Source organism: Vulpes lagopus, chromosome 15 (assembly GCF_018345385.1).
Source record: "Vulpes lagopus strain Blue_001 chromosome 15, ASM1834538v1, whole genome shotgun sequence".
NCBI lineage: Eukaryota > Metazoa > Chordata > Mammalia > Carnivora > Canidae > Vulpes > Vulpes lagopus.
Genome location: NC_054838.1, coordinates 6,414,448 through 6,442,307, shown reverse-complemented (window position 1 = coordinate 6,442,307; position 27,860 = coordinate 6,414,448). Strand labels below are relative to the sequence as shown.

Below are 27,860 nucleotides of genomic sequence, written 5' to 3'. Positions count from 1 at the left end.
ACTTCCTGCTGAGCAGAGAAGCTCTACTGTGTCTAGATTCTAGGACCTGGGCAGACACTTAATTTACTAGGCCACCCAGGAGACACCAAATTATATTGATTTTAAACATATTTAGACACTAGTTAAAGAAACATGAGTTATTCATGGCAGAAAGTAAACCAGAAAGTCATTCTGCTTTTATTCTCCTCTTATTTTCTTACTTAGATGAATTGTTTTCTCCATCTGCAGAACACCTAAATTTGTACAGCCTATCAAGTTGATCTGTGTCCAGGGCAAGTCCATAGAGTGTCAAGAAACTATATTCTTTTAATATTATTTTTTAAAGATTTTATTTATTTATTCATGAGAGAGAGAGAGAGAGAGAGAGGCAGAGGGAGAAGCAGGCTCCCTGCAGGGAGCCCGATGTGGGACTCGATCCGGGGTCTCCAGGATCACACCCTGGGCTGAGGGCAGTGCTAAACCACTGGGCAACCGGGGCTGCCCTCTTTTAATATTATTCACTTAGCCTTAACACTGGATTTACTGATTAGGGCTTAGAGAGAGAGCTTAGCGTGTTAGCATTTCTGGATTTGTTTGGCCAATGTACTGTTCAAGTCCATGAGAATTTGTGTGAGAATTTAGATTTCAAGTGGAAATCTGTGGTAAACAGATGAAGATGTCAGCTTAAAAAGAGCTCAGCACTGGTGGTGTGGATTTGAGTATATCCTGAAAAAATGGGACAGGGGAACCCATGAGATGACATGAATACTATGAGAGAAAAAAATATAGAAACAGTAAGAACAACAATAACAGCTAATAATTTTTGAGAAATCACTCCATGATAAGCATTGTATTCCATGCTTACTGAAATTATCAGGTTATCCCAGGAAGTATTTTTTTTTTCCCCACATTTTTCAATTTCAGACCGAGGTTCGACGAAGTGAAGTAAATTTGCCGAAGTCATACAAACAATAGGTGTAGGGATGGGACTGGGGCGCAGGTGACTCATTTGTCCCCATTTGCCTAGAACTTTCCTGGTGGTAGTATTGAAAGTCCCCTATCTCAGGGAATCCCTCAGTCCCAGGGAAACTGGAAGAACCGGTCACATTAACTGACACCCACAGCTGCTGGATTCCAAAGCTTAGGCTTTTAGTTGGTATGTTCTACTGCTTCCACTGAGGAGAAAGAGAGCCAAGGACCAGAGGTGGAACCTTAGAAAATGTTAATGACTTCAAAAATTGAAGAAGTCTACAAAGTCCTTACTTGTAGGACCATGACTCTACTCTTTGCCTATTTTATCCCCAGTCTCTTGCACTATGTCTAGGACAGAGTAGATGCTCAATAAACATATGTGTACTTAGTAAATTGATGATTGGTGATTAGCAATTGGGTGAATGAAGAGGTAAAAGGATGAATAGGGCAGTATCATATCCCACCAGGGTCAAGAAGAGAACGCTTAGACTGAAACGACAAATATTGTAACAAATATTGATTAAAGGAGGATGGTTTTATAAACTAAGGGTCATGAGAAACTTCAGGATTTAGACTTCGAAGAGAGAGTTCTGTGGAAGTTTGCAAACATTTAGGAGAGGAGAAAGAAGCGTAAATGGAGGTGTCTGTTAGTGATAGATACTGGAGAAATAAGACCTGGCTCCGGGAAATAGATAAGGAAGGGGTGAGCCCCAACAAGCTGTTTTCTTTTTCTCTTTCCTTTGCTTAAAGAGAGAGTCTACGCAATCAAAAGAAAAAGGGAAGACCCACTGAAGAGTAATAAAAATTACACACTGAGCAGTAAGAGAAACATTATAGGAAAGGGCTTCTTCTGACTCAAGACTGAGTGGAGGCTGGAATAAAGAAGAGCTGACCCTGGAAGGACGTTGGAACTTCTTCCTAAGAGATACATCATAGCATCTCAAATAGACTAAGCCACCACTCACTTTTCTTTTAGTCTTTACCTTTTCAGGCTGAACACCTCATGTTTCATTAAAGTGAGATGAGTTTAAGTCCCGGATGATGGATCTCTTTCTGATGGGTCCTGTGTGTGTCAACCCCAACTCTAATAGTCTGTGTTCTAAAGGGAACATGGTATCCAAGTACAGGATGACTAGCATGCCCTAGAACATGGCTATCACCTCTCTTGTTCTGGACCTGAAACTTTCTGTGCAGGTTACAGTTTCATTCGCCTTGTATTTTGCCAGCCACTTCAGACCTCAGATTTCGTATTTCTTTCACTTATTTTGCTCATGTGCAGTGTGCCTATTTTTCCCTGTTAAGTTTCTCCGTGTCACTGTAAAAAGCAATATTGCTTTAGCTGTGGGAGAGGCATCTGCACCCTATCTTGTCTATCATTAATAAACCCCCAAGCTCTGTTCTCATTTCCAAACAACTAATGTCTGGTAATGATTTCCAAGTCAGAACACACACAGCTGGATATTCAAACCCCAGGTTAAATTTTGTTTTCTGACACATCACCTGTTTTGAGTTTGGAAGTAAGACTAGATGTGTTATGAAAGTTATTCAAGAAAGTGGAATATGGGGTAATGAAAAAATTCCCTCCTTTGACCTAACTGCTACCAAACCCCTGACAAAAATGTTTCCCTTGATCTCTGAAATCAACCTGCAGAACTTTTAGCTCCTGAGGCAGGTACCACCATTACAGCTGTTATGCTATTAAAATTTCCTCAGAGCCATTTTTTCTCGAAGGATAGGAAAATTGTTTGAGGCTAGGTTGGGATTGGTTTGATTGCTGCTGATATAAACATTTCTGGATTGTGTTTTCTTACATGCCCAAATAACCTAAGAACCTCAAATTAAAGAACAAAGCAGATTGACTAGGCCCAACCAGACTTTTTTTTTAAAGCAAAATTGAGTACAATAATAACAGCTTTCAGAAATTGTGAGAATGTCAATGCAGGAAAATTAGTCGTAATGTAAGCTTAGCCATAGAATTTTATTGCGGAAATTCTCATCTGAGCATGGAGCATTTAAATAATGAATTCACAAGGAGAAACACAAGGAAATCACAGAAAGCCATTACTTACAATAAGAAAAAGCAAGTACACTTTAATGATTATAGATTTGAGTGTGGGATATTTTGCCTGATTTTTGTTTCATTGCCTCTTTGTCAATGGAGGCCTGTCAGATGATTTGGGTGAGTATCTTGGGTGAATGTCTTTGTGTTTGCTCAGCAGAGAACAACAGTTGCAATATGTAAATAGGGTGCCTCTTCCCTCTGGATGCCTTGGGTTATGTATAATAGATTAAGTTGGCTTTGTGCAGAGCAAACAGGTCTGTATTACCAAGAATATGAATGATGTCGGTTTCCATAATTGCTAACATCTGGCTTTCCATAAATCTGTTAAATTGCATGGAAGCAGAATTAGATTTCTGTGTCATAAGTAAAGCAATTACATGGAACTCTGTAGGCAATATGGTTCTATGTTCAACTGTGAAATCCTTTCATTTGGGAGCAGCAATAGCAAATCCAGGTTTAGTCCCCTGTTTTAATTGCACACACTAGGTATGTTCATCTTTATGCTCAGGTGTCTTAATTCATGAGGGGAAAACACTGCCAAAATGCTTGCAACTTTGTAAATGAAAAAATAGTCAAACGTTAAAAAAGCAGATTATAGTTGGCCATAAACTGCCAATTTAGAGATGATTTTAGAGAAGACCATACGTTAAAGATTCTTTTGTCGCTACTGGTTGGAATCTTGAAAGAACTCTTCTTTCTGAAGTGCTTTGTTAATGGGCCTTCTCTGTCCTTGTTCTCAAGCATTTCACAGGAAGCTAGAGTAGAGAGGGAGGAAGGAAGGTCGCCTTCCTATTTTAGTGTAGTTACTATTTTGCTGTATTTCTTGTACTTTGAACCAGTCTTATGGGCTTTTCCAGATGAAAACTCAATGATACAATGTGTTCTCGGAAGGGGAAGGTTGCAGTTATGTCTTATGCTTACTGAATACCCACAAGACCAAATTTTAGTAAAATAGACTTTATAATAATAATGGTTTATAAACTTCCTGGATTTAAGTAAGTTAAATCAACACATTGTTACAACCACAGTGCATTCTGTTGGCACTGAGAAGAGAAAAAGAAAAAAAGATTTAGTCCTCACTCTCAATGAGGTCGCTATCTATCTATGGAGATGCATATATTAAATATGTAACTCCTAAGAAATAAATGCCTGGGTAGCATTGTGGATAAAGTACTGAGTCGATAGTGACTGTTTTGCAGAATGAAAAATGATGATACTTGATTTTGAAGACTGCACAGGAATGAAGACAACAGAGGAAGTTAAATGCTTACCTTATCAATTAATTAATTTGTATGCAACCCCTTTCATACAGGCTAAGAAAAAGTAGAGTAGGTATGGAATACTCTAGAAAAGGCATATGCACGGCACACACAGAGGAAACAACATGGACTGTTTGTGGATAAGCCATTGCTTTTGAACAAAAAAGGGAGGAGATAAAAGCTAACAATTGAAATGTTAGATCAGGGCTTATATGATAGGTTAGGAATTTAGATCTTCTATTATAGATGTCATAGAACCACTGACAGGTGGTAAGCAGAAGAGTGACATGGACAAATTTGCTTTTTAGAATGCCACTCCCCTGTGAAAGGTATTTAGAGCAATAATTCTCATCTGGCTGAACAGAGCCCAGATGTCTGGATCCTACTTTACACTAATTAAATCAGTCTTTAGTGGTGGTGAGCCTGGGCAGTAATTTTTAAGGTTCCTCAATTATTTCTGTTGAGTCCACAATCAAAAATCAGAGGATTAGAGTGAGAAATGGTTGGAGTCAGGGAGACTGAATAGGAGGCTAGTGCAATAGTTGGGAACAAGTATGAAGAGCTAGCCTAATATAGAGTTCAGGGAAATCTGAATTTTATTTCTTATGATTACATGTGTGATGAGTCATCAGTTTATCAATTTACATTCTATCTGTATCTCCTAGATATCCAAACTAGATTGCAAATATGATGAGAGAAGTGTAAGACCAAATATTTTGTCATTTTAAGCAAAAACCAAGGAATGAGAATATTTTGTCATTTTAAGCAAAAACCGAGGAATAATGCAAATATATCATTTCAGTATTTTTCCAATATAGGATGTACCACCAACATTGTCACTGCAGTGGGCGTTCAAGGGGATGAATGTTTGCTATAAACATTCTTTAAGTCAAGAAACAAATATTTGAATCTTATGTACAGTTTTATTTGAAAAGACCAAGGTCACTCTTAGAGTCCCTGGGTGGCTCAGTCAGTTAAGTACCTGACTCTTGATTTTGGCTCAGGTCATGTTTTCAGGGGCATGAGATTGAGCCCCATGCCGGGCTCCATGCTGAGCGTGTGGAGGCTGCTTAAGATTCTTCCTCTCCCTCCCCCTCTGCCTCCCCCTCCCCTTCACCTCCGTCTCCCCTCCTCCTCCATCTCCGCCATTCCCCCTGCCTCCCTCATTGCCCCCTTTTCATGTGCATGCACATGTTCTTAAATAAATAAATAAATAAATAAATAAATAAATAAATAACAATGAATTAGTTGGTTATGATTTTAAAAAGGAGATAAATAAGTGTCAGGCTAAATAATGTGACCAAAGACGTACAGAGATGTGTAAAATGCCTTTTACGTAGTAAGCACTCAATTAATTGGAAGAGCATGGTTTTAAACAGGGATCACCTGATTCCCACATTCAGTGCTACCTTTAACTGGGAAGAGTTAGAGGAAAAAGACGGGGGAGATGAGAAAGGTTTCTAGGTAGGAGCACCATATGATCAAATGTGTTGAGAATAGCAGGGGCCCCGTGAGGAACAGTGAAGACATAACTGAAGTCAGATTATAGTTAATTTGGAATCTAGGTATTATAATTGGGGTTCATTTCCACAGTTTTCAAAAGAGAAATCATTAAATATCTTGACTGAGACTACATTTGATGGGACAAACACAAAAAATAAATCTTGGAATAAGTTAGCTTCCAGAAATATTGCATGAACATTTTCTACTTTGTACCTCTGTTGTGAATCCAGAAACAGTGCATGCAGTTAGTAAGGGAAGATAGGTCATTTATTTCTCATTATTTTTAAGTTACAATAATTTCAAAATTCTAGCAAATTTTGAGTAATTATATCATTCACAAAATTTCAACTAAAGAGGATCCATATAAGATCTTATCCTTGAAAATGAATTGCGTTATCTAGAGGGTAAATAGTCGAAAGTAGATAAAAACCACACAACATTCTTGTATTCTGATTTTAGAGACCTTGAGTTGGCACAGAAAAAATACTCTAGTGTATGTGTTAGGCCCAGGGTACATCCCTTGCTCTAACATGGTAGTAGAAGTATGACCATTTATTCATCTCTGTGCCTCACTTTCATCTTTTGTAAATGAGAATAACTATTTCCATCTTGCAGTTACATGGCATAACTCATGGGGAAGCTTTGAAAAACTTTGAAACAATATGTAAGATACTAGCAATAAAATTGATATTATGCCTTTAAACACTTTATTGCTTTGAGTATTTTAAAAGAAAATGCCACTTACATTTTTTTCTTTAATATAAGCCTGTAACCCTTAACCAAACACCTACAACATTGTACATATTTAACATGAAATTTAGATGTAGAGTAAGTTAATTTATACTGTTCTTATTCTAACTTACTATAGGAGTTAAACCTCCCAATCATGGGGCTCCTGGGTGGTGCAGTTGGTTGAGTGTCTGACTCTTGGTTTCAGGTTGGGTCATCATCTTGGGGTCATGGGATGGAGCCCTGTGACAGCTTCCATGCTCGCATAGAGTCTGCTTGGGATTCTCTCCCCTCTTTGTCTCTGCCCCTCCCCCTCTTTCTCTCTCGCTCAAATAAAGAAATATTATTTTTTAAAAAAACCCTCCAATCAGAGGCCTACGAGTAGTTATCTACATATACTTCTGTGTTCCTTCTTATTACTCACCTTCAGAAGGAGACAGTGTCTTACATGTCATCGTCAACATTTGTAATACCTAGTGTGCAAAAAAACCTTGTGTGTAGAAGACTTGGTAAAAATTTACTGGCATCATGTTATCATCTGAAGGATAGTTGAAGGACGTGGTGGTAGATTAATCAGTGGAGCACAAGACTCACACAAATGACCAATATCTTTAAATAGAGTAAAGATTGTCATAAGTAAGAAAAATCAAGTAGACTTTTCTGGAGTGCTCTCAGAGCTAGCACCAATAAGTAGAAGTTACCAGAAAAATATTTCATTTCCATTTAAGGAAGACATTTCTTAAAGAGTTATTGACTGCCTTTTGAGGTAATAGATGGCCCGCTTAGAAAAGGCTCCAACCAGGACTGGACAGCTATGAGTTTGAGATGTTGTTAAGGTCACTCTAGCTTTGAACATCAGGGTAGGCTGACTGGATTTATGCTTTCCTTCCATATTTAGCTATCATTCAAAACCAGCAAAATATATGTGTCTTCCATCAGCATGCATGCCATGCCTGCAATAGCCCAAAGATGGGTTTTGTTTTGTTCTGTTTTGTTTTTGTGAGAACAAAAATGCTTTTGGCCATTAGTATGGAGAGGATTTGATTAGGCAAGGCACCCACCAAGAATTATTTCCTCTTCTTTCACCCTTGGCCTAAGGATCTTGAGGCAGTCTAATTGGTTCAGGGTTGTCCTAATCGCCCACTTGTTCCTACTCAGTGGCTAATCTGTTCACACCTTTACTAAAAGAGCCAGCTCTCCATAGGGGGAATCCACACTGTTAATGAATTAGCACTATTTATAGCCTCTGGATGGTATAGTTCTTGAGAATATCCTAAAACTAGTTTAGAGCTGCTACTGGATAATTTAGTAATTGGAGTCCCTATAGTAATTAGCTATATGACAGTATGTATTTCACTTCTGTAACCCTCGGCTCCATTATGTGCAAAATAGAGATAAGAAAAGATGCTCCTATACATCTTTGCTTTGCAGAGCAAATGAGGTAATGCGTGTGAACATCTTGGCACGGTACCTGGCACAAGCTAAATGCTCAGCAATGTAAATCAATGCTTTTGTAAGTGATCACTATTTTCTATTAACAATCTTGGCTAGATTCTAAAGCTCTGCGCCTTCTTTATTGCAGACATTGATGAATGTGCCTTAAGAACGCATACCTGCTGGAATGATTCTGCTTGCATCAACCTGGCAGGGGGCTTTGACTGCCTCTGTCCCTCGGGGCCCTCCTGCTCTGGTGACTGCCCCCATGAGGGAGGACTAAAGCGCAATGGACAGGTGTGGACCCTGAAAGAAGACAGGTGTTCTGTGTGCTCCTGCAAGGTGAGGCTAGTAGAGGGCAGCAGGAATTGTGACTCTTCTTTTCCTTCCTTCACTCTCTTCTCCTTTTTCTACCAGGTGTTGACTTTTGGGCCTCCTGCAGTCTCTGTAAAGACTTCCCCTGTTCCAATCCCTGGGACAGCTAATGATGATGCTGAATGGCAGGCAAACTTATTTTGAATTGATCATGCTGTTAGTGAGAAGTGAGGTGTAGAGTTGAGAGGAGGCCGCAGAGCACAGGGGGGAGTGGGGCAGAGAAGCCAGTGTTAGTCCTCCCACCAAGAGCCTGCAGTGTCTTTCAGGCTGGTTGAGTGAGAGCTTTAATGAGCCCTCATCCCACACTTATACAAACTTGCTGACTAAAACTACTCTTTGCCTGAAATGATCACCTACATGAACTCGCTCATTTTTGTGGTGACATCACCCAGAAAAGCAAGGCTCACAGACTTTCCTTCTTCCGGTAGTCAGAGACAGGGAGACCTCTATTCTGAACAAATGGTAATGATAGTATGAGGCCTTCTGGTAAATGATGTCTTCATTTTCGTTCTCATTGCTAGGCTGGCTATTCCTTACATCAAGTTGTTTGGAAAAGTGAGTTTAATGTTTATAAAAATAAAATTTTGTCATCACCCAGTTTTGCTTTATGCTTTGCAAAATGGGCCTATTAAAATGTTTGATTCCCTTGTGCTTTATTTCTTCTTTTGCTGATCTTGCCTATTCATTTTCCTTTGATATTTCTTTACTGTAGCTCTTGCATTGTATTTTTATGTCTGTTGGGATGGGACTTTTTAATCTTGTGCTTTATGGGCATGGGAGCCATGAGAAGTGACTTGTTTAGCAGCCTCTTTAAGGAGCTGGTATCCTGATAAATTCAGGAACAGAGTTGGAAAGTCATTCAATTCGCTCATCTGCCTTCAAGTCTGCCACACTGCCAAAAGACCAGGGGCACCTATTTAGGAAAGCTAAACCAAGTGTTGAGATCATTACCCCATGAAGTGCATTTTTTACCCTATGCGTGCATCTAGTTCCACACATCCAAATATAGGTCCAGTGACCCCATTTACTGAATACCTCCTATGTTCCAAGCATCCTGATTTAAAAACAGCACATCACACTTAAAGCTTATAACACAACTTCGAAAGATAAAGTTTTAAGTTTTAGGGCAAGTAATGTGCCCAAAATATCACATGATATAAATATCCAAACTGGAACTTGAAATCTACTGGCTTACCCCAAATTTCATCACCAGTTTTCTTATCTGGCCACATGTCCTGTAACACTCTACGGATGGATATCTGTTGATATATTTTAAACTAATTAAACAGTCAATCCAACTTGACTGAACTCAAACTCTAAACTTAGTACTGTATTAATGAGCATGTGGGGCACTGACTCAAAGGGCAAAGTTTTTAGAGAAGGAAAAGGTTATTCTGGTTTAAAATAATTGAGAGAGATTTGTAGAGACAACTAAGTCTCCATTCAGCCAGATAAACAAGAATGAATTCCTTTATTAGTTCATTTCCAGAAAATATTATTTTTTTCTCAAACTTAAGAGGATGGATAATCACAACCTGACCCCAAATCCTTTTTAGGCTTTATAGGTCTCCAGTCCCTGGAATAAACAAGAGATTTTAGTTGAGTCCTCACTAGTGTATGAAACCAAAATTTATTTTTCAGTTTTTGTTTTATTTAAGCCCATGGGAAGGAACTTACCAATCACTAAAACTTCCCATAGTTTCTTTAATTAATTGTGCTAATAGTCCAAATGGTGTAAGTTGATTTATTCTGCTTTGACTCCTAAAATCTCTCCAAAATCATTAGAATTAGACTGAAATTGCCACAAAAGATGAACAATTCTTGTAATCCTATACTGTTCACATAACTCACCTCCATTACTACCCCACCCCTTAATGAATAAACTACAGGAAGATTTCTGTACATAAATCTTTTGTTGGTTTCTTTTTTAATTGCATTCATTGCTCATTAATAGCATCGCTTACAGATCTTGTGGAGGGAGAGGAGGGCCTGGATTTAGGATCTAAATTAAAAACCCTAAATCAAATTCTGTAGGCAATTCCCAAAAAATGAACTTTTATGTGACCCTGCTTCTTTCTTTCATTATTTGCATCTGAAAGTGTTTTGTTCCAATTTCACAAGAAACAGCTTCAGCACTTAAGCATTCAAATGGACTATAATGACATCAACTTAGAGGCTAAGAAGTAAAATCAAGGTTGGGACATAAATCCTGGGTCTTTAACCATACTCTTGTTTCAAATTCAAATAAAACCAAATCATATAATAGCAGAATTACACAAGCCAGCAAAGGGTAAAAGCTTACTGTTAAAAGAAGGAGAGTCAAACAGTCTACAGATTCAACACAATCCCTATCAAAGTACTAATAGTATTTTTCATAAAATTAGAATAAATAATCCTAAAATGTATATGAAACCACAAAAAAATGTACAGAACCACAAGGCAATCTTGAGAAAGAACAAGGCTGGAGTAATCAAAATCCCAGATTTCAGATATACCATAAAGTTATATTGATCAAAACAGTATGGTACTGGCACAAGAATAGACATAGGTCAGTGGAATAGAACAGAGAATCCAGAAATAAATCCATACTTAAGTGTTCAATTAATCTACAACAAAAGAGGCAAATATATATAATAGTGAAAAGAGAGTCTCTTTGATTTATGGTATTGAAAACACTGGGCAGCTACATGCAAAAGAATAAAATTGGATCACTTTCTTATATCTAACTATCTTATACATAAAAATGAACTCAAAATGGATTAAAGAACTAAATAGGAAGCCTGAAGACATAAAATTCCTAATAGAAAACATAGGTAATAATTTCTTTGCCATCAGCCTTAGTAACATCTTCCCAGACATGTCTCCTCAGGCTAAGGGAAACAAAAGTAAAAACAAACCACTGGGATTATGGTTATTTCTAACAAAATAGCAGGCTTTGGCACAGCAAAGGAAACCAGTAATAAAATGAAAAGGCAGCCTACATAATGGGAAAAGATATTTGCAAATAATATATCTGATAAAGGGCTAATATCCAAAATATATAAGTAATTGAGACTAAACACCAAATATATATATATATATATATATATATATATATATATATATATATATCTCCAAATGGCCAGAGACCTGAAAAGACATTTTTCCAAATAAGACATACAAATGGCCAACAGGCACATAAAATGATGCTCAGTCATTAATCACTAGGGAAATGCAAATCAAAACCACAATGAGATATCACCTCATGCTAGTCAGAATGGGCAGTATCAAAAAGCTAAGAAATGACAAGTGTTGACAAGGATGTGAAGGAAAGGGAACCATTATGTACTATTGGTGGGAGTGTACATTCGTACAACCACTATGGAAAACAGTGTGGAGGGTCTTCAAAAATTAAAAAATAGAAATACCATATAATCTTATAATTCTACTACTGGGTATTAACCCAAAGAAAGTAAAAACACTAATTCAGAAAGATACACACATTCCTGTGTTTATTGCCACATCATTTACAATAGGCAAGTGTCCACCAATAGATGAATGGGTGAAGAATATGTGATATACATATGCACATATGGAATAATGACATATAGCCATTAAAGGTAATGGAATCTTGCCATTTACAACAACATGAATTCTCCTAGAGAGTATTACCCTAAGTCAGAGAAAGATAAACACCATTGAGTTAACTTGTGGAATCTAAAAAAACAAAAAGAAGAAAAAAAGAAGAAACATACTCATAAATACAAAGAACAAACTAATGGTTGCTGAAGGAGAGGGAGTTGGGTACGTGGGTGAAATAGATATAGGAGATTCAGAGGTGTAAACTTCCAGTTATAAAATAAATAAGATGGAGATGAAAAGTGCAGCATAGGGAATACAGTCAATAATATTGCATGGTGACTAGACTACTGTAGTATTGGATAGTGGTATTGTGGTATTGTGTATATTGAGTAATATATGCAAATCAATATATTGTATATGTGAAACCAATATAACATTGTATGTCAACTATCTATGTTAGCAAATTGAACTTCAATAGAAAATAAATAAAAAACAATGCTTAGGTTATCAGGAAAAAAGGGTGAAGGCATCACGAAATTCTCAGGCAGGTTCAGATAGAGCCACTTTCATTCAATGATGGAAAAAAAAACTAATATGGGATTTAGGCATAGATACTAAAAAAATGGGGGTGGAGAGTGAAGGTTAAGAATCCGCACTTGAACAAAATTAGATCACACAACTGAAGAAACATTTAGATAAAACTTTTCTAGCCCTTCAAAGTAAAGCAAGAGCTCAAACAAGATAGGCAAAGAGGCAAGATCATTAAACAAGGAAAAGAGAAGGAAAGTGACTCTTGGAGAATGAGTTGAAGGGAAAAGCTATGCAATATGAAGACTACCTCAGAAGCTTCGTCGAATCAAACCTGTACTGCTGCCATGGAGAAGGGAAAACCCATCAATTTTGATGGGGAAAGGTGTAGAAGAAACGTAAGTACATGATGGATATGGAATCTGGCAGTAGCAATGTAACACGCAGTGGGTGTTCCTAAAGAGAACACAACAAACGGAACAAAACAATTTTATAGATAGAAGAATGACTGTGATCTGTACACCAAAAGGATTCACATACTATAACAAACCCAATAGGTTTAAAGCCATCAGGATTAGGGCACGAGAAGGTCAGCGTATCATGGGAAATTTCAGGTTGGCTTCAAACTCTCCTTCAAAGTTCAAGATGCCAAAAGACAGTGGAACAATCATTTGCAGACTATGGTGTGGGAAAGCCTGTGAGCTTAAGAACTCACGAATTCTTCTTACATTGTATGCTCTAATTGATGGAATATCTGTTAAAAGAAAAAAAATCAAAAAGTTTACGGCTATGAAGAGAAAAATCTATACCAGCAAGAAGTCAGAAACCACTCAGTCTCATACACAGCCAGGGTTGTCATATCATAAAGAGATTAATAGCTGCTTTGTGATACTTCACGATTATTCTTCAGTGGAGACTACAAATGTGTACTGACTGGCAGGCTGAAGGTGAAATTGGTGCATTTATCCCTAGGGTGTTTTTGTTGGTTTTTTTTTTTTTTTATGCCACTAAATTAAAATCCTTTTATCTTCATATTTTGACCCAGGGCTTATATTAACTGAGGACCGTAAGCCTCTTTAAATAGTTTCAAAATAAATATTCTTCTATATGACTCCTCTATTATACTTGGAAGATGGAGTATCATCTCCCTCATTTAGACTTAGAAGAAAATTGAATTTAAAAGTTGACAAAGCCAGAAATCAACCTTTCTCACCTTAAACTCTTATTCCTGGGTTTTTGTTCCCTTCTCTTGAACTCCTTGGAATTTTCAATTTCCAGGCATTCTACCAAGAACAAGAAGACCTGGATTCTATTCCTGGCATTGTTAGTAAGTGGCTATGTGACCTTGAGCAGATGACTTGGCATCAGAGCCTTTTCCCTCGGCTGTACAATGAGAAGATTGGCTAGATGATTCAGAAGTTCTTTCTGGCTCTAAAATTCTAGAAGTGTGAAAATACCTGCTAGTGACATTTATGCCCTGAGTATTTCTGTTTCACTCTTTCCAAAATGTTTTAGTTTGTCGTTTAATATCATTATTCATATAGATCTTTCAAATCCTTTCCAGGATTTTCTCTTTTCTTTCTTGCCAGCAGCTAGTATTTCTACATTTGCTCGGCAGTAAGTATTATGTATACATTTCTTTGCATATTATACACTGAGATAAGATTAGTATGTCATCATATAAAAATTATTCTTTCAAATTCTCTAGAATGCAAAGACCGATAATTTGGGTCAATTTCATATTTGAAGGTCTAAATATTGAAATGATTTAAAAGTAACCTGGATTATACAACAAATTTCATTATTTTTTAAAGATTTATTTATTCATGACAGACAGACAGGGAGAGAGAGAGAGAGAGAGAGGCAGAGACACAGGCAGAGGGAGAAGCAGGCTCCATGCAACGAGCCCGACATGGGACTCGATCCCGGGTCTCCAGGATCACATCCTGGGCCAAAGGCGGCACTAAACCACTGGGCCACTGGGGCTGCCCCAAATTTCATTTTTCCACAAGATTTTCAACCGTTCTAACAGTTACTTAAAAATGTAAGCTTCAAGATGTCTATCACTATAGGGCTGAGTACACCATCATTAGTCTTTTGAGTTCGTTAATTTTATATACCTAACCGTAGGAATTTTTCTTAAAGTTTTCTTGAAACAAAAATTTTACATGAAAACTTAAACATTGGGGCACCTGGGTGGCTCAGGGACTGAGCATCTGCCTTCGGCTCAGGGCTTGATCCTGGAGTCCTAGGTTTGAGTCCTGCATCAGGCTCCCCACAGGGAGCTTGCGTCTCCCTCTGCTTATGTCTCTGCCTCTCTCTGTGTCTCTCTCATGGATAAATAAATAAAATCTTTTTAAAAAGAAAAAATATTAAACATCTATGCTGATTATTTATTGCTTTTTATCCCATCATCTCATTGTGTTGTCTTTTTGATATACAGCATGGAAATTTTAACTTTATATAGAAAAAATATTCGACAGAAAGGGTTGATAAAAAATAGGAAAAAATGATAGAGTTAAAGTGAAATTCTTGTCAAAGTCTTTCCCTAGTTTTTGGTTCTATTTTTAATTTCAGGCCAGCCTTACCATGACAAGAAGCAGATCAAACACCTCTGATAAATAATTAAGAGGTCTATGAAAAAGTGCATTTAAATAGGTACTATTGAGTGCTGTACATTGTATAGCCCACCATAGTTGCTCCTGTAACTTAGCCACATATTATCTGAAGTTCTGATGGGATTTAGAAAAGCCTTAATTTGATTTATAAAGGACACATGGAAATGAACAGTTCTGGTGTGGAAGAGAGGGTAGGGGGAACAATGTCATTGGGTAATTCTGTATAGATACTTCGGGGCAATGCCTTCCTCTGCCCCAAGATCTTCCTCCAGTCATAAGGGTGGAGGTAGAAATGAGCCAACATTTCTTACATGTCTGGCACTATAAGCATCCCCTCATCCTTTGACAACAACTTCATGAAATAATTATAATTATCCCTTTACAGAAGAAAGAGAAACTCAAGTTTCACACAAGTAGATGGTGGCAGTAAAAGTGAATCTGAGCTATCCATGACAAAATGTCCAGGTCTCCATTTAAGAAAACGGATTCCCAGCCCTACTTCTTTGCTGGGTGTGGTTCTGTGAACTCTGCAAGATATTTTACATTTCTGAAACATGTTTTTATCAGTAAAACTGGGTTAACACCTACAGACACATTTGCTGTGAGAGTGAACTAAGATAAAGATATCAAGGTACTCAGTTCAGAACCTTGTGGATAGCTGTCGCTCCGTGAGTTATCACTGACCCAAAAAAAGAGTCAAAGTTATTTTAAAGACCACTACCCACCCCCCTTGAGAGTGAATACACCAGGTTAGCTGCTAGTGTTTTGTGCCAATTGAAAAAGAGGTCTTGAAACATGTCCACAATTTAATGGAGTTCAACAATACAACCAGGCCAGCAAAAATGGATTTGGGCTTTTGTTTGGATGCCATATGCTTCCTTGACAGTGACCGTGATTTTATGCACCTTTAGGCCACTTAGTTGATTAGGCACAGAAAGATTGCTGAATTGCTTGGAACCCATGTCCTTTTAGCATTACCCAGACTACAGATACCCAAAGTGAAAAATGGTTCTCTCTCTGGACTAAACTCCTAAATCTTAGTTACAACCCAGTTTCTTTTCACAGATACCCATCTGTGGCTCTTCCATTCATAAATTTGTCAAGGGCTTTAGGAAGATATCTTTTTTCTAGCTGTGCAACATGAGAAAATAGATCTCAGGTTTATTAGCTTCTAGGAAACTGCAGCATTTTAGTGTGAGCATATTTAGATTGTTGGTTATGGAGCTGCATAGGCAAATGGATACACAATCTCCTGTCATGCCCTGGTAGAGTCATGAACAATTTGTTATAGGAACATAGGGGAAGTATACCCTATTCTAGGAAGATACAGAAAGGATTAAGAAAAGATGTCACAAAAGAGGTGATCTTTGAATGAGGACTTCAAGGTAGAGAAATTTAGCCAAATGGAGATGTGAGGAAAGTGAACCCCAAACAGAAGGAAGAGCAAGAACAGAGATACAGAAACATTACATATATTCTGTTAAGGAAAATGTAAAATAAATGTTGGGTTTAGAATATCAGAAAAAAAAAAAGAAGAATATGTGAAGGTGATTGCTGATGATAAGCCTGGAGATAAAGGCTATGGGAGAAAAAAAAAAAGGCTAGGGACACAGCCAGACAGTGGAATTTAGACTTAATTTGTGGGCTGTAGAGTATCATGACTTTTTGTTTAGGATTGGTGTGGCCCAATCAAGGGATGATCAACAGTACGATAGAACGACTGGGGAGACCAGAACTAAATGGAGAGGTTCCACTTACGGTGAAGGAAAGTTTTGGAAGAGTAAAAGATGAGAATCTGACAGAGGGATAGAGAGGTAAGGTCACATGAAAGATAACACAGAAATTAAGTGATACGTCCTGATGAATGATGTCAGACGCTCGACCTCTGAGGCAATGTGTACTCTCATTCTATGGGCAGAAAAGAAGCTCCAGAGTGGCATGTTTAAGACTTACCTGCCCCATTTTCTTGGGCTAAAGATTTCAGGTGCCACTGACAAGAGAAAGAGCCACACTGGATAAATGCACACGGTATTTGCCCCTACACCATTACCTACGGTGACTACTATTAGTAACTGGAAAATCCAGTGGCAGTGAAAGAACAAACTATGAAGGCCAGATTTCATTTCTGTGCTTCCTGCAGGATTGTTTTGTTTTGTTTGTTCATTTTCTTAATCGGAAAGTGAATAGCATTCATCCTGAAACTAAATGCGGTACTGAGGACTGAAGCAATACCAGGTCTTGAGTTTTTCTGGGAATGATAGAGGTGGATAGGGAAATGGATACTGTAAATAACCAATTGCCTTCTCCCCTACCCCCCCACCCCTCCCCTGAATCATCAAAAAGTCAGAGCAAAATTGCTCTGGCAACATAGAAGAGGATAAAGGAGGATAAAGTAAAGAAATTGTCTGAAATGCTGGCCAGTTGTCCTGGCCTCATATAAGCCTTTGCCCACAAGCTAAGGAAGTTGGCCTTGGTAGGGAAGCCTAAGTAGTTCCTTCAAGCAAGAAGAAAGCTCTATCTGCCTGGAGCTAACAATAAAATAACCCTGGTGTTCTCCATGTGGCACTCACTCACAGAGTGAAAAGAACAGGGATATGTCAGCTTGTGCCTGGGGTCAGGGTAGAGGTGAAATTTCTGTATTTACTCATAAAAATGCTTTGCTCCCTAAACCTAACCAACAACATTGTGTTTCCTTCTCTTTAAAAGATGAACAAAACGACAAGTTTAGTTTGCCCTCAAAACCCTAGGGGTCCTTTCAAGGAATAGGGTCTTCTTTTCTATTCCCTGACTTCATACTTCCAAACTTTGCAGTTCCAAACCCTGCCTTTCATTGGGTTGAAACTGTCTCATTTTAATGAAGAGGAAATCAGGTCCAGAGAGGAGAAAGGACTTTTCTATACAACAAATTAATGACAAGATAGGAACCAGACTTTACTCTGGAGGGTTATATGCCATGCTAATTCCCTGATGGACTGGGTTACTTTGTTTCTCCATCAGAGATTCTCAAACTTTCCCTTGCACCAGAATCTTCTTGGAGGGCTTGTGAAACTTGGATCACCGACTCTACCCCTAGACTTTCTGGTTCAATAGGTTCGGTAAGAGCAATTTGAGTTTCTAACTATTTCCCAGGAGATTATAATGCTGCTGGCCAGAGGACCACTCTTAGAGAACTGTTGCCCCTGAATTCCGATTTCAGTTTGTGTGAAGTCCTTTTAGCCTACCCTTCAGCCTCCTCAGGATACAAGGAGACAGCGTATTGGAGACTCAGTGTTTTATAGAAAGTCCAGAGTAAAGTCTGGTTCCTATCTTGTCATTAATTTGCTGTATAGAAAAGTCCTTTCCCCTCTTTGGACCTGATTTCCTCTTCATTAAAATGAGACAGTTGGATTCAATGACTCTTAAAGTTTTTATGAGAGAGGTGCTAATAGGGCTAATGGACTAGTTGTGGGATGTAACCCGAAGGCAGAGTTAATATTTTGTAAAGAAGATTGCATAGCACGCCGCAATAAATTTGTATGTGAGAAGATAGAACAGATGGGTGTGTCCAGAGTACCACTCCTAACTCTACCCTTCATACCAGAGAGCAAAATATATTTTCTGTAAAGGGCCAGACAGGCTTTGCACACTGTAAGGTCTCTGTCTCATTACTGAACTCTGCCATTAGACTGTGAAAACAGCCACAGACAATGAGGGTGGCTGTGTTCTAATATAACTTTATTTACAGAAATCGCCAACTGGCTGAATTTGGCCTGTAGGCATCAGTTTGCCAAACCCCAGCTTATATTATTATGCAATTTACAAAAATAATCTTAGCTAAGTCCACCTTCTTGATTTAAAAGCTTCAAGACAAATAAATAAATAAATAAATAAATAAATAAATAAATAAATAAAGTTTCAAGACTGTGGCAGAAAAATAAATGATATTATGCAATCTGGAGTAAATAAATTAATGTGTCAACTATTCAGTAATGAACTGTATAATTTATAGTATAAAATCTGTAACTTTGCGTGGCATAATAATTCATTTTTTATTTGCTGGGAAGGTTTATGTCCTTCTTAAAATTCAGGAGCAATTTAAATATTATAATGGTTATTAATTGTTTATAGCTGAACTTGCACTAATAAGCTGCATAAAAGCATTTAGCTTCTATGGCGGAAGGGTGGGAAAATATATATTTGGCTTTTAAGTTGGGCTTGTTCTGGCCACCTCAGCTGGGATAGAGGTCAAGCTTTGGGAATGAGCCCAGAGATCGACCATGAGAAGGATTGCTCACCATCCTTGAGCTCCATTTTCTTGCCAAGTTTGGATTCTAGTGTGATTGTGTTCTGTGAGTTGAGGTTTTGTAATGGCATTCTCACTGAATTAATGGAGCCACCTGTGACATTTTCATTATTAAAAATGATTTTCTTGACAGTTACTCTGTAATTCAAAGGGCAAAATGAATATAGCCATTGTTCTAAAATATGTTAGAAACTAAGAGGCCCTATTTGGCATTTTCACATAATTGATGAGATATGAAATTGCTTTATTTTATACTAACCCTGGAGGCTATCCACTTATTCTTATTCATTCTTTTAATCCCCACTTGCGGAGAGAAACCTGACATTCTGTTTGGGCCTCATTGCCTGCAGTACAGTAGCCTCTGCTGAAAGAATCTGTCTCTGTTTGATATGGTTTGTGGACATAGCTGTGTGGGTTACTGAGGCCCAGTCCTTCTATACTTTGGGGGAGTGATATTGTGACCTTAGTAGTTGAGCTGACCAAATAGTTCTATGTTATAGCTACCATTACCTTTCTTGAACCTCTTGACTAAAATAAATCACTAAGGAGTCATTCTGGGCAATGATTACACAAGCAAAATATGTTAGCGAGTTAAAATAAAGGCCTATTGTTGGAAGATTCCTAGAATCTGGAGAGTTCTTCGTCCAGCCTAATCTCTGACTCAGCTCACTTAACTTGAGTGTGTATGTGTTTTATAGTCTTTCCTCCCTTGATATTTGGAAAATTATGATTTATTGTCATTTCTTACAGCAATAGAGAAAAGCATTTTTCAACCTGTTATGTTATTATGTATGTAGCCAGCATGTCTCCTTTCCATTCTCTATAAAAATGTAAAGCATTTAAAGATTTCCGCTTTAGCTGACAGTAAACTTGTCTCAGCAAGCCCTGTCCTATTCAACATTGTAATCAATGAAGTAGATGAAGACCCTGCGGGCATGTCCATCAAGTTTGCAGATGTCGCTAAGCTGTGAGGGAGGACAAACTGTGGTGGGTGACAGAAACAACATTTAGAAAATATTGTGACAGGCAAGAGAGATGAAATGGATCTAACAAGGTGAAGTACAGTAAGGATAAACATCAGGTTTTACAGTTGCCAGCCCCAAATAACTAAGTGCAGAGGATGGGGCTAGGGCTTAATGAGGTTTTAGTCTTCATTAAGCTCAATATAAATCAACACCATGACAGAACCATAGTAAGTGGGGAAGTAAATATTGAAATCAGGCTGCATTAAAGTACAGTGCTTAAAACAAGATGACTGTGAGTCCTGATTCACTATGTTGGTCAGATTTTTACCATGAGTCCTAATTCACTATGTTGGTCAGATTTTTACTAAAGGATTATATTTAGTTCTTTTACTCAGATCCCTCATTTGAGGAACGGAGTATGAATCATACTCCATAGAATTATCAAGATTAAATGTGCTAATTCATATAAAAGGCTTAATACAAAGTATGGCCCCAAATAAGTGTTAAATGATGGTAGATTATTACTATTATTATTAAATTAGTACTATTGGAAATACTTAAAACTGTCGAATATAAGGCAACGATAACAGTGAAAGGACTCAAAACTGGTGGGACTGGTTAAAAAAAAAAGAACTAGAGATGTTTGATCTAGAGATGAGATGATTCAGTGGAGGCATAAATCCTGTCTTCCAAGAACAAGAAGAGTTGAAACTGTGACACAAGGGATTGGGAGTTGTGCGACTAGCAAGAGCGTGAACAAAGACTAATGGGTAGAGGCAACAAGAAGTCCAGTTTTTAACATTCAGACGTGAACAGAGATACATACTTCGAATGCCTTCCATCATGGTGGTTTCCTTGAGACTCAACAGCTTCAAGCATGGGCTTGAAGACTTGAATATGGTCGCTCTAGAGAAGGTTCAAGGGTAGGTCCTGAAGGCTTGCTCATGTGCCCTTTAGGTACCACTGGCTCCGAGAGTCTTTGGTTTTGTAAGTATTCAGCACAGCAGTTATTACCGTAGATGGTGGCCCCAGGTCTTACCTTACATTTTCAGCATCTTTATTGTCTAAGGTGATAAATTACCGTGAGCAACAGCTGTATAATGGGGACGTGCTGCAAATGTGCAGTCTTACTGTTTGAGAGCTGTTGAAGTTCACGTCTTTATGAGTATGAGTGTTCAGGGCCATTACTCCAGAAATTGTTCGGTGCCTATTATTTGGGCAACTGCCTCAAGGTGGAAAGTGGCACGTGATCAGAGCCCCTTGTAATAAGCACCTTAGAGCCTGTCTTGCAGAAAAAGAATTGCTTTGAAACCAGAAGTCCCGACGTGCTCCTTAGAGATCGCTGATCCATGCTGGGTAAATCAGTGAGCATCTCTGGGCCTCAGTTCATTCTTCTGTAAAAAGGGTATAGTCAGACTTTCTCCCAGAGTTGAGACAGAGGTAAAATTCAATGAATGCATCTGAATGCATCTCATCATATCATTGTGAACTGGGAAAAATAAAAATACAAGTAGCATGTTTTTCCCCTCAAACAGGTTCTTGAGTGTGTATGCATTTTTAACTGCTTAGTTGAATTGTCATTTTTGCTTAGAAATGTGATTTCTTGGAAACATTTAGGAAGAATTTCAAAGAACATGCTGACATTTTTAAACTTGGAGATATTTCTTTCTCCATTTTCACTTGGGCTGCTCTGCAGGCAAGGTCAGGGAAAGACAGGGGGTGTGTGTGCGTGCACGCAGGTGCATCTGTTTTGAACAAAATGAAAGGTGGCCAGGGGAGTACTTTGACCTAAGAAATCTTTCCTATGTGCTCTGTAAAGTGTTTATAAGGTTTGCTTTTCGTAGTGCCGCTGCCTCATTTCCCTAATGATGTAACCTCCTTAACCTCATTTCCAAACAGGATGGAAAGATACTCTGCCGACGGACAGCTTGTGATTGCCAGAACCCAAGCGTTGACCTTTTCTGTTGCCCAGAGTGTGACACCAGGGTCACAAGTCAATGTTTAGATCAAAATGGACACAAGCTCTATCGAAGCGGAGACAATTGGACTCATAGCTGCCAGCAGTGCCGGTGTCTGGTATGTCAGCTTCCCTGATGGGATGTTGTCCCTTTTCTCTGGAAGGGTTGCAAACTGTTGCCTATGGGGTTTAGTTTCCTGCTATTTGCAATCCTATTCGGGGAGCTTGAGTCCTGTGGCTACTAAGGGGCAAATGCTCTGCTTAAAGACCTTCAGATTCTACTATTTTAAACAGTATACAAAGAGGGGACGGGAGGGGTGATGTAGACAGTGGGGATTCAGGAGTGCACTTGTGATGAGCTCTAGGTGATGTAGGGAATAGTTGAATATTGTACACCTGAATCTAATATAGTAGTGTATGTTAACTCTACTGGAATTAAAATTTTTTTAAACATGAAGCAAAAAGCAATTTACAAGACAAAAAGAATGTTTATGGGTCAGATCTGGCCCACCTTAGGTTAGTTTACAACTGCTCCTTGTTGGCAAATCCAGATCAAGAAAAATCCCTGCACGATAGCCTTCAAGGCCTTGACTGAGACTTGTAGTTCTATTAGAGCCAAATCTTTGATCTCTTGGAACCTATTGAAAGCTTCAATATGAAAAATAACAGAACATGACAGAAATATCAGGGATTGAATGAGAGACACCAAGAACTCAGTCTTACTTCTGTGTTATTCAGTCTTAGCTCCGTGTTATTCATTTGAGCAGGTCCTCAAATTGCACCGATCATTCTTTCCTTCATTGCACACAGTGGAATACCTATTTTGTAGTTCTGCTGTGAAGATGAGACAATATATATGAAGCACAAATATACTATTTAGTGCATAGGAGGTACTTAGGGCACAATAGTCACTATTGGTAACATCTCCGAGATTGAAAAATCTGTTTTGAATGCCAAACCTTCATATTGAAAAAAATGGAAGGTAACTCTGGATCTTAATATAGAAATACTAATCTAATGGTATAATCAGATTTGAGAATGTCCAGAGGAAAAAACTTAATTTCTGGACCTGGTTCTTTTTGTTTCAGATTAGACCACAAACAAAGGATGCAAAGACTGTTGGGAAACATAATCATAGTGAATACGATGGTTCATCTGTGAGGAAGTTGTAACTATTGGAATCAAGTCACAGCCAAGTCAACTTGTAATAGAACCAGTTAGCTGCTTTTGATAGTTTAACATTTGCTGAAATTACTAATTTAGTCTATGGATACTGTATGAAGACAAGCCTTTAGAAAAATTGAACTGTAAATTTCTATCGGATTTTCTAAAGTCTCCCGGTGAATGTGCAGATCATCTTAATAGAATACATTCTTTTGAATCATTCCTGATACTTAAGAGTATAACCCAGATATATTCAAATCAAAGCCATTTTATTTCAAGCTCCATCCAAGGGCAAATAAAGCCAATACAACTATAAAATTTGTTTCCACATAAGTCTGGAAAATTGCATTTCTTTTTCAAGAAGCCAGTCATTAGCACCTAGAAGAATCGGGATTAATTTCAGACATGAAATTTTCATAGAATAAGTGTTTCCACTTCCATCCCCAACCCCTAAGATTAATATTTCCTGAGGAAACTGAAGATGGTGAACACAAAGCTTAATCATTACTTGAGTATAATGTGGGTCATATTTAGCAACTATTTATCAAGGGTTTGCATGCGCTAGACTCTGGATGATGAAGTAGTGAGCATGACAGACATAGTCTGTCACCAAAGGCCATTGTTTTGTGAAGCTGACCAAGTAATTAGACGTGAGTTTGCATAAATTATAAAGAATTGTTACGATAACAAAAGAGGCTGCATAGAGAAATAGTTATAGGCAGCTCAGTGGTGCCACAATTGCCAGATTCTGAAACCCACAGAGGCTCCATCTGAACTGTGACACCTTGCTACATGTTAGTGATGTCACTAGCTACATGTCGTACTCAAAATCATTCTAAAATAGTTCTCTTGATATCGCCCAATCTCAATTTTAAGTCTGATCCTAGGAGCTCAGTTTATGATGTGGTTGAAATATTACAGTGCCTCACGTTCCCCTTTGGTCTTAAGAGAAATTAATCCCTCTTTAAACACTAACCGGCACCTTATCACCTCTTCACTTATTTGCTCATTCTATTAGCATTTTTTGACCCAAACCATGCTAAGCACCAGGGAGATAAAGAAACAAGCCCAAAGCCTAAAGCCTCAAAACTTAATCTGGAATTGTACTGATAATGATGATACGGATCATAAGTATGAAGATAAAAATAATTATGGGCTGCCATTGGCACGTAGAGACAAGACTTGCCCCTTTTTTGGGCTGCAGTAGACAGTCAGCAAAAGCACCCTGGAGGAGGTGATAGCTGCAGTAGCTCTCCAAGGAGGAAGCATATTCTCCCCATAAAGGTGGAAGTAAAAACGTTCAGTAAGGACAGTGATGAGAATTACCGTGTCCCCCTCGGGACTTTGGGAACAAAATTGTGCATAAGAACAAGGATGAGCCATTTTTGGCTTTCTCTCTACAGGAAGGAGAGGTAGACTGCTGGCCCCTCACTTGCCCCAATTTGAGCTGTGAGTACACAGCCATCTTGGAAGGGGAGTGTTGTCCCCGCTGCGTGAGTGACCCCTGCCTAGCTGATAACATCGCCTACGACATCAGAAAAACCTGCCTGGACAGCTATGGCATTTCAAGGCTTAGCGGCTCAGTGTGGACAATGGCTGGATCTCCCTGCACAACCTGCAAATGCAAGGTAATTGGATGTCCTGAGAACAAGCAGGCCTTGAACAGTTGTCAGTACCTGCAGGAGGCCCATTCCTGATGTTTCCGCATGCACAGGTTCTGAGGGGCAGGGTGAAAACACAGGCAGGCCTTTTACTTCTCGCAGGAGGTTAATATGTCTGAATGGATCATAGCTGCTCCGGGTTTAGAGGCAAATTCCAAATGAACATGGAACAAAATCGTCCCTTCTCTTGCCTTTGAACTACAGAATTTTAACAATTGACACCAGGACCAATTATGGCCAATTTAAGCTATTTTGTCCTGCATAGTAAAAAGAAAGAAAGAAAGAAGGAAAGAAAAAAAGAAAGAAAGAAAGAAAGAAAGAAAGAAAGAAAGAAAGAAAGAAAGAAAGAAAGAAAGAAGGAGGGAGGGAGGGAGGAAGGAAGGAAGGAAGGAAGGAAGGAAGGAAGGAAGGAAGGAAGGAAGGAAGGAAGGAAGGAAAGAGAGAGAGAGAAAAAAAGAAAGAAAGAAGAAAGAAAGAAAGAAAGAAAGAAAGAAAGAAAGAAAGAAAGAAAGAAAGAAAGAAAGAAAAGGGATCTCTTTTCATCCTGGAAAATTTTATAAGCTCTTTCATGAAACTGTCAGTGTTAGAAAAAAAAGTGTTCCATGACGTTGTTTGGTTTGTTTAATTATCACAGTGCCTAATGCGGAAACCTGAAGTTCTTGCTGCAGGATTTAATTAATTGTGATTATTTTTCTGTCTTTTTGGAGGAGTTCCCATGAGGGATCCTCACATGTCTTTGAAATTAAAAACTGACCCCTTCCTGCCTGCAACGCTTGCGAAGAGCTGTGACTGCAGCCGGCTTGAAGCAGGGGGTAGGCAGTGTCCAATCTCTGCCAAAACACCTGTGCGAGATGCCCATGATTAAGCACATTTAAAATATTAGTCTATTTGGTCCTATCAAATCCTGGTTCAGTTTCAGACATCAGGGGAAGGTTACCAATGGCTGTTTTTATGGCTGTTATAAAGGTGGATTCTTTTCTGTTTTCTGGAAAGTACCATCTTAAGATTCAGCTCCAATAGAAAAAGGCTAATATCAAACTTTACATAGCAAAAGAGCCATGGTCCTGTGCATACCTTCAGCCCCAGCAAACTAAATGACTGGGGGATGTGGAGACTGTGTTATTTAGTAGTATTTCTTTGAGGTCAGGTCTGAGATTCGTTTAGGGGGATTACAAAGGTATATTTACATTAATGCATTCCTTGATTTTTAATGAATTTCCAACCATTTATATATCTAAATATGCACTGTTCCTTTCATAGTTCCCATGACAGACTGGATTCCTAATATGCAAACCTTTCTGAAACCCATTTCGGAATTGCCTTCAGGTCCTTGTGGTACTTCTGATTAGCTTTGTTAATGGCAAATTATATTTGAGGGACTTATTTTTGGAAACAATTTTATTTAGAATAATCCCAGTGAATAAGTTGTATAAACAACCTGGAACTATAGAGGAGTCCCAAACCTGGCTTGAGCTCAGATATATAAAATTGCGCTGCCAGCAGGAGCTAGCAGGAGGGACTCAAAAGGATTTCATATGTCCTCCCTTCCTTTCCACTCCTCCTCTAGCATTTTTCTTCATTTTTCAGTAACATTCGTGGAGTCAAAACATAGGTATGGTCATATTGAATATGAAGATGCACACTGCTGATTGATTTATATCCTCTGTCTCATTTGGCTAACACTTCTGTCTTGATGCACAGAATGGAAGTATCTGCTGTTCTGTGGATTTGGAGTGTCTTCATAATAACTGAAGTACTTGAAAGAGACTCATCGTGGCGGGAGAAAAATGGACGAAATGACTATCCAGCATGGTGAAGAACAGGAGTTGGTGTTTCTTTTGTTTTTGTTTTTACCACAATTACCAAAGTCCCGTCTGAGGAAGGCGTTTGGGGGTTACCTCTTGGACCTATCACTTTGTTCATTCTTGCTAACCTAGTCTAGGTGACCTACAGTGCACTGCATTTAAGTCTATGGTTGTTAAAAGAAGTTTCCCGTGTTGTAAATCACGTTTCCCTTATCAAATCATTTGCGAATACATCTAAATGATCTCATGGTAAACGTTGATGTATTTTTTGTTTTATTTTGTGTACTAACATGATAGCGAATCCGCTCTTTTAATTTATTCTTTTTCTTGAGTTTTGGATCAAATTCTACAAATAAAGTTGCCTGTTGTGATTTTGTCCCATCCACTGTATACTTAGTATTCAGATCCTTGTGAAATGTTTTGATGAATATATGTATGTTGAGTCTCGCTGCATCATACTTGCATTTCAAACTGTTGAGCACACTTAGAACCTCACTCATTCAGCTTAAGGTAAAAGAAATTATGATATATTGAAGAGAGGAAAGACCACAAAGATTACTATATAATTATTTTTAGAATAGCTTTCTCCTCCCTCTTGCACACAAAAGCTTAAGTCACAATTTAGAAGCAGCAATGCTTACCACCTTTCCAGGCATTGAAAGAGAAAGAATCTTTGCATTTGTTTTATATGGTAATTGATAACTTCCAAGGGACTTGCATACCGACTAACACAAGTTAACCTCCTAGCACAGGTGAATGGTAGTCTTCCTACATCACAGAAGAGTAAATTAATGTGTTCTAGGCAACCGATTTGTTCAGATCTAGTTGATTTTATGGAGTGCTGGGACTGGTAACCAGGTCTCCTGATGCCTCCCCAGTGCGTTTTCCTCTAGACCACACAACCGCTCAGATGGTTAAAGGATGCCCTCCTAGGAAAAGTTATTTCTATGCTCATTAATGACTTTAGAATAGCGAAAGTTTTCATTTGAGACACTACCATATTTTC

At 38.4% G+C, this 27,860-nt stretch overlaps 1 protein-coding gene across 2 annotated transcripts in view; it reads left to right on the top strand.

The window, feature by feature from the left end:
* Positions 1 to 27,239, top strand: part of NELL1 (neural EGFL like 1) — an 812,163-nt gene extending 784,924 nt beyond the window's left edge. For both annotated transcript variants that reach the window (XM_041729681.1, XM_041729680.1), the window contains 4 exons: positions 8,087 to 8,280; positions 22,167 to 22,343; positions 24,792 to 25,016; positions 26,751 to 27,239. In XM_041729681.1, coding sequence (XP_041585615.1) covers positions 8,087 to 8,280; positions 22,167 to 22,343; positions 24,792 to 25,016; positions 26,751 to 26,801 — 647 coding nt within the window. In that variant the 3' untranslated portion in view covers positions 26,802 to 27,239. The remainder of the gene's footprint in view (positions 1 to 8,086; positions 8,281 to 22,166; positions 22,344 to 24,791; positions 25,017 to 26,750) is intronic.
* Positions 27,240 to 27,860: the final 621 nt, after the last annotated feature.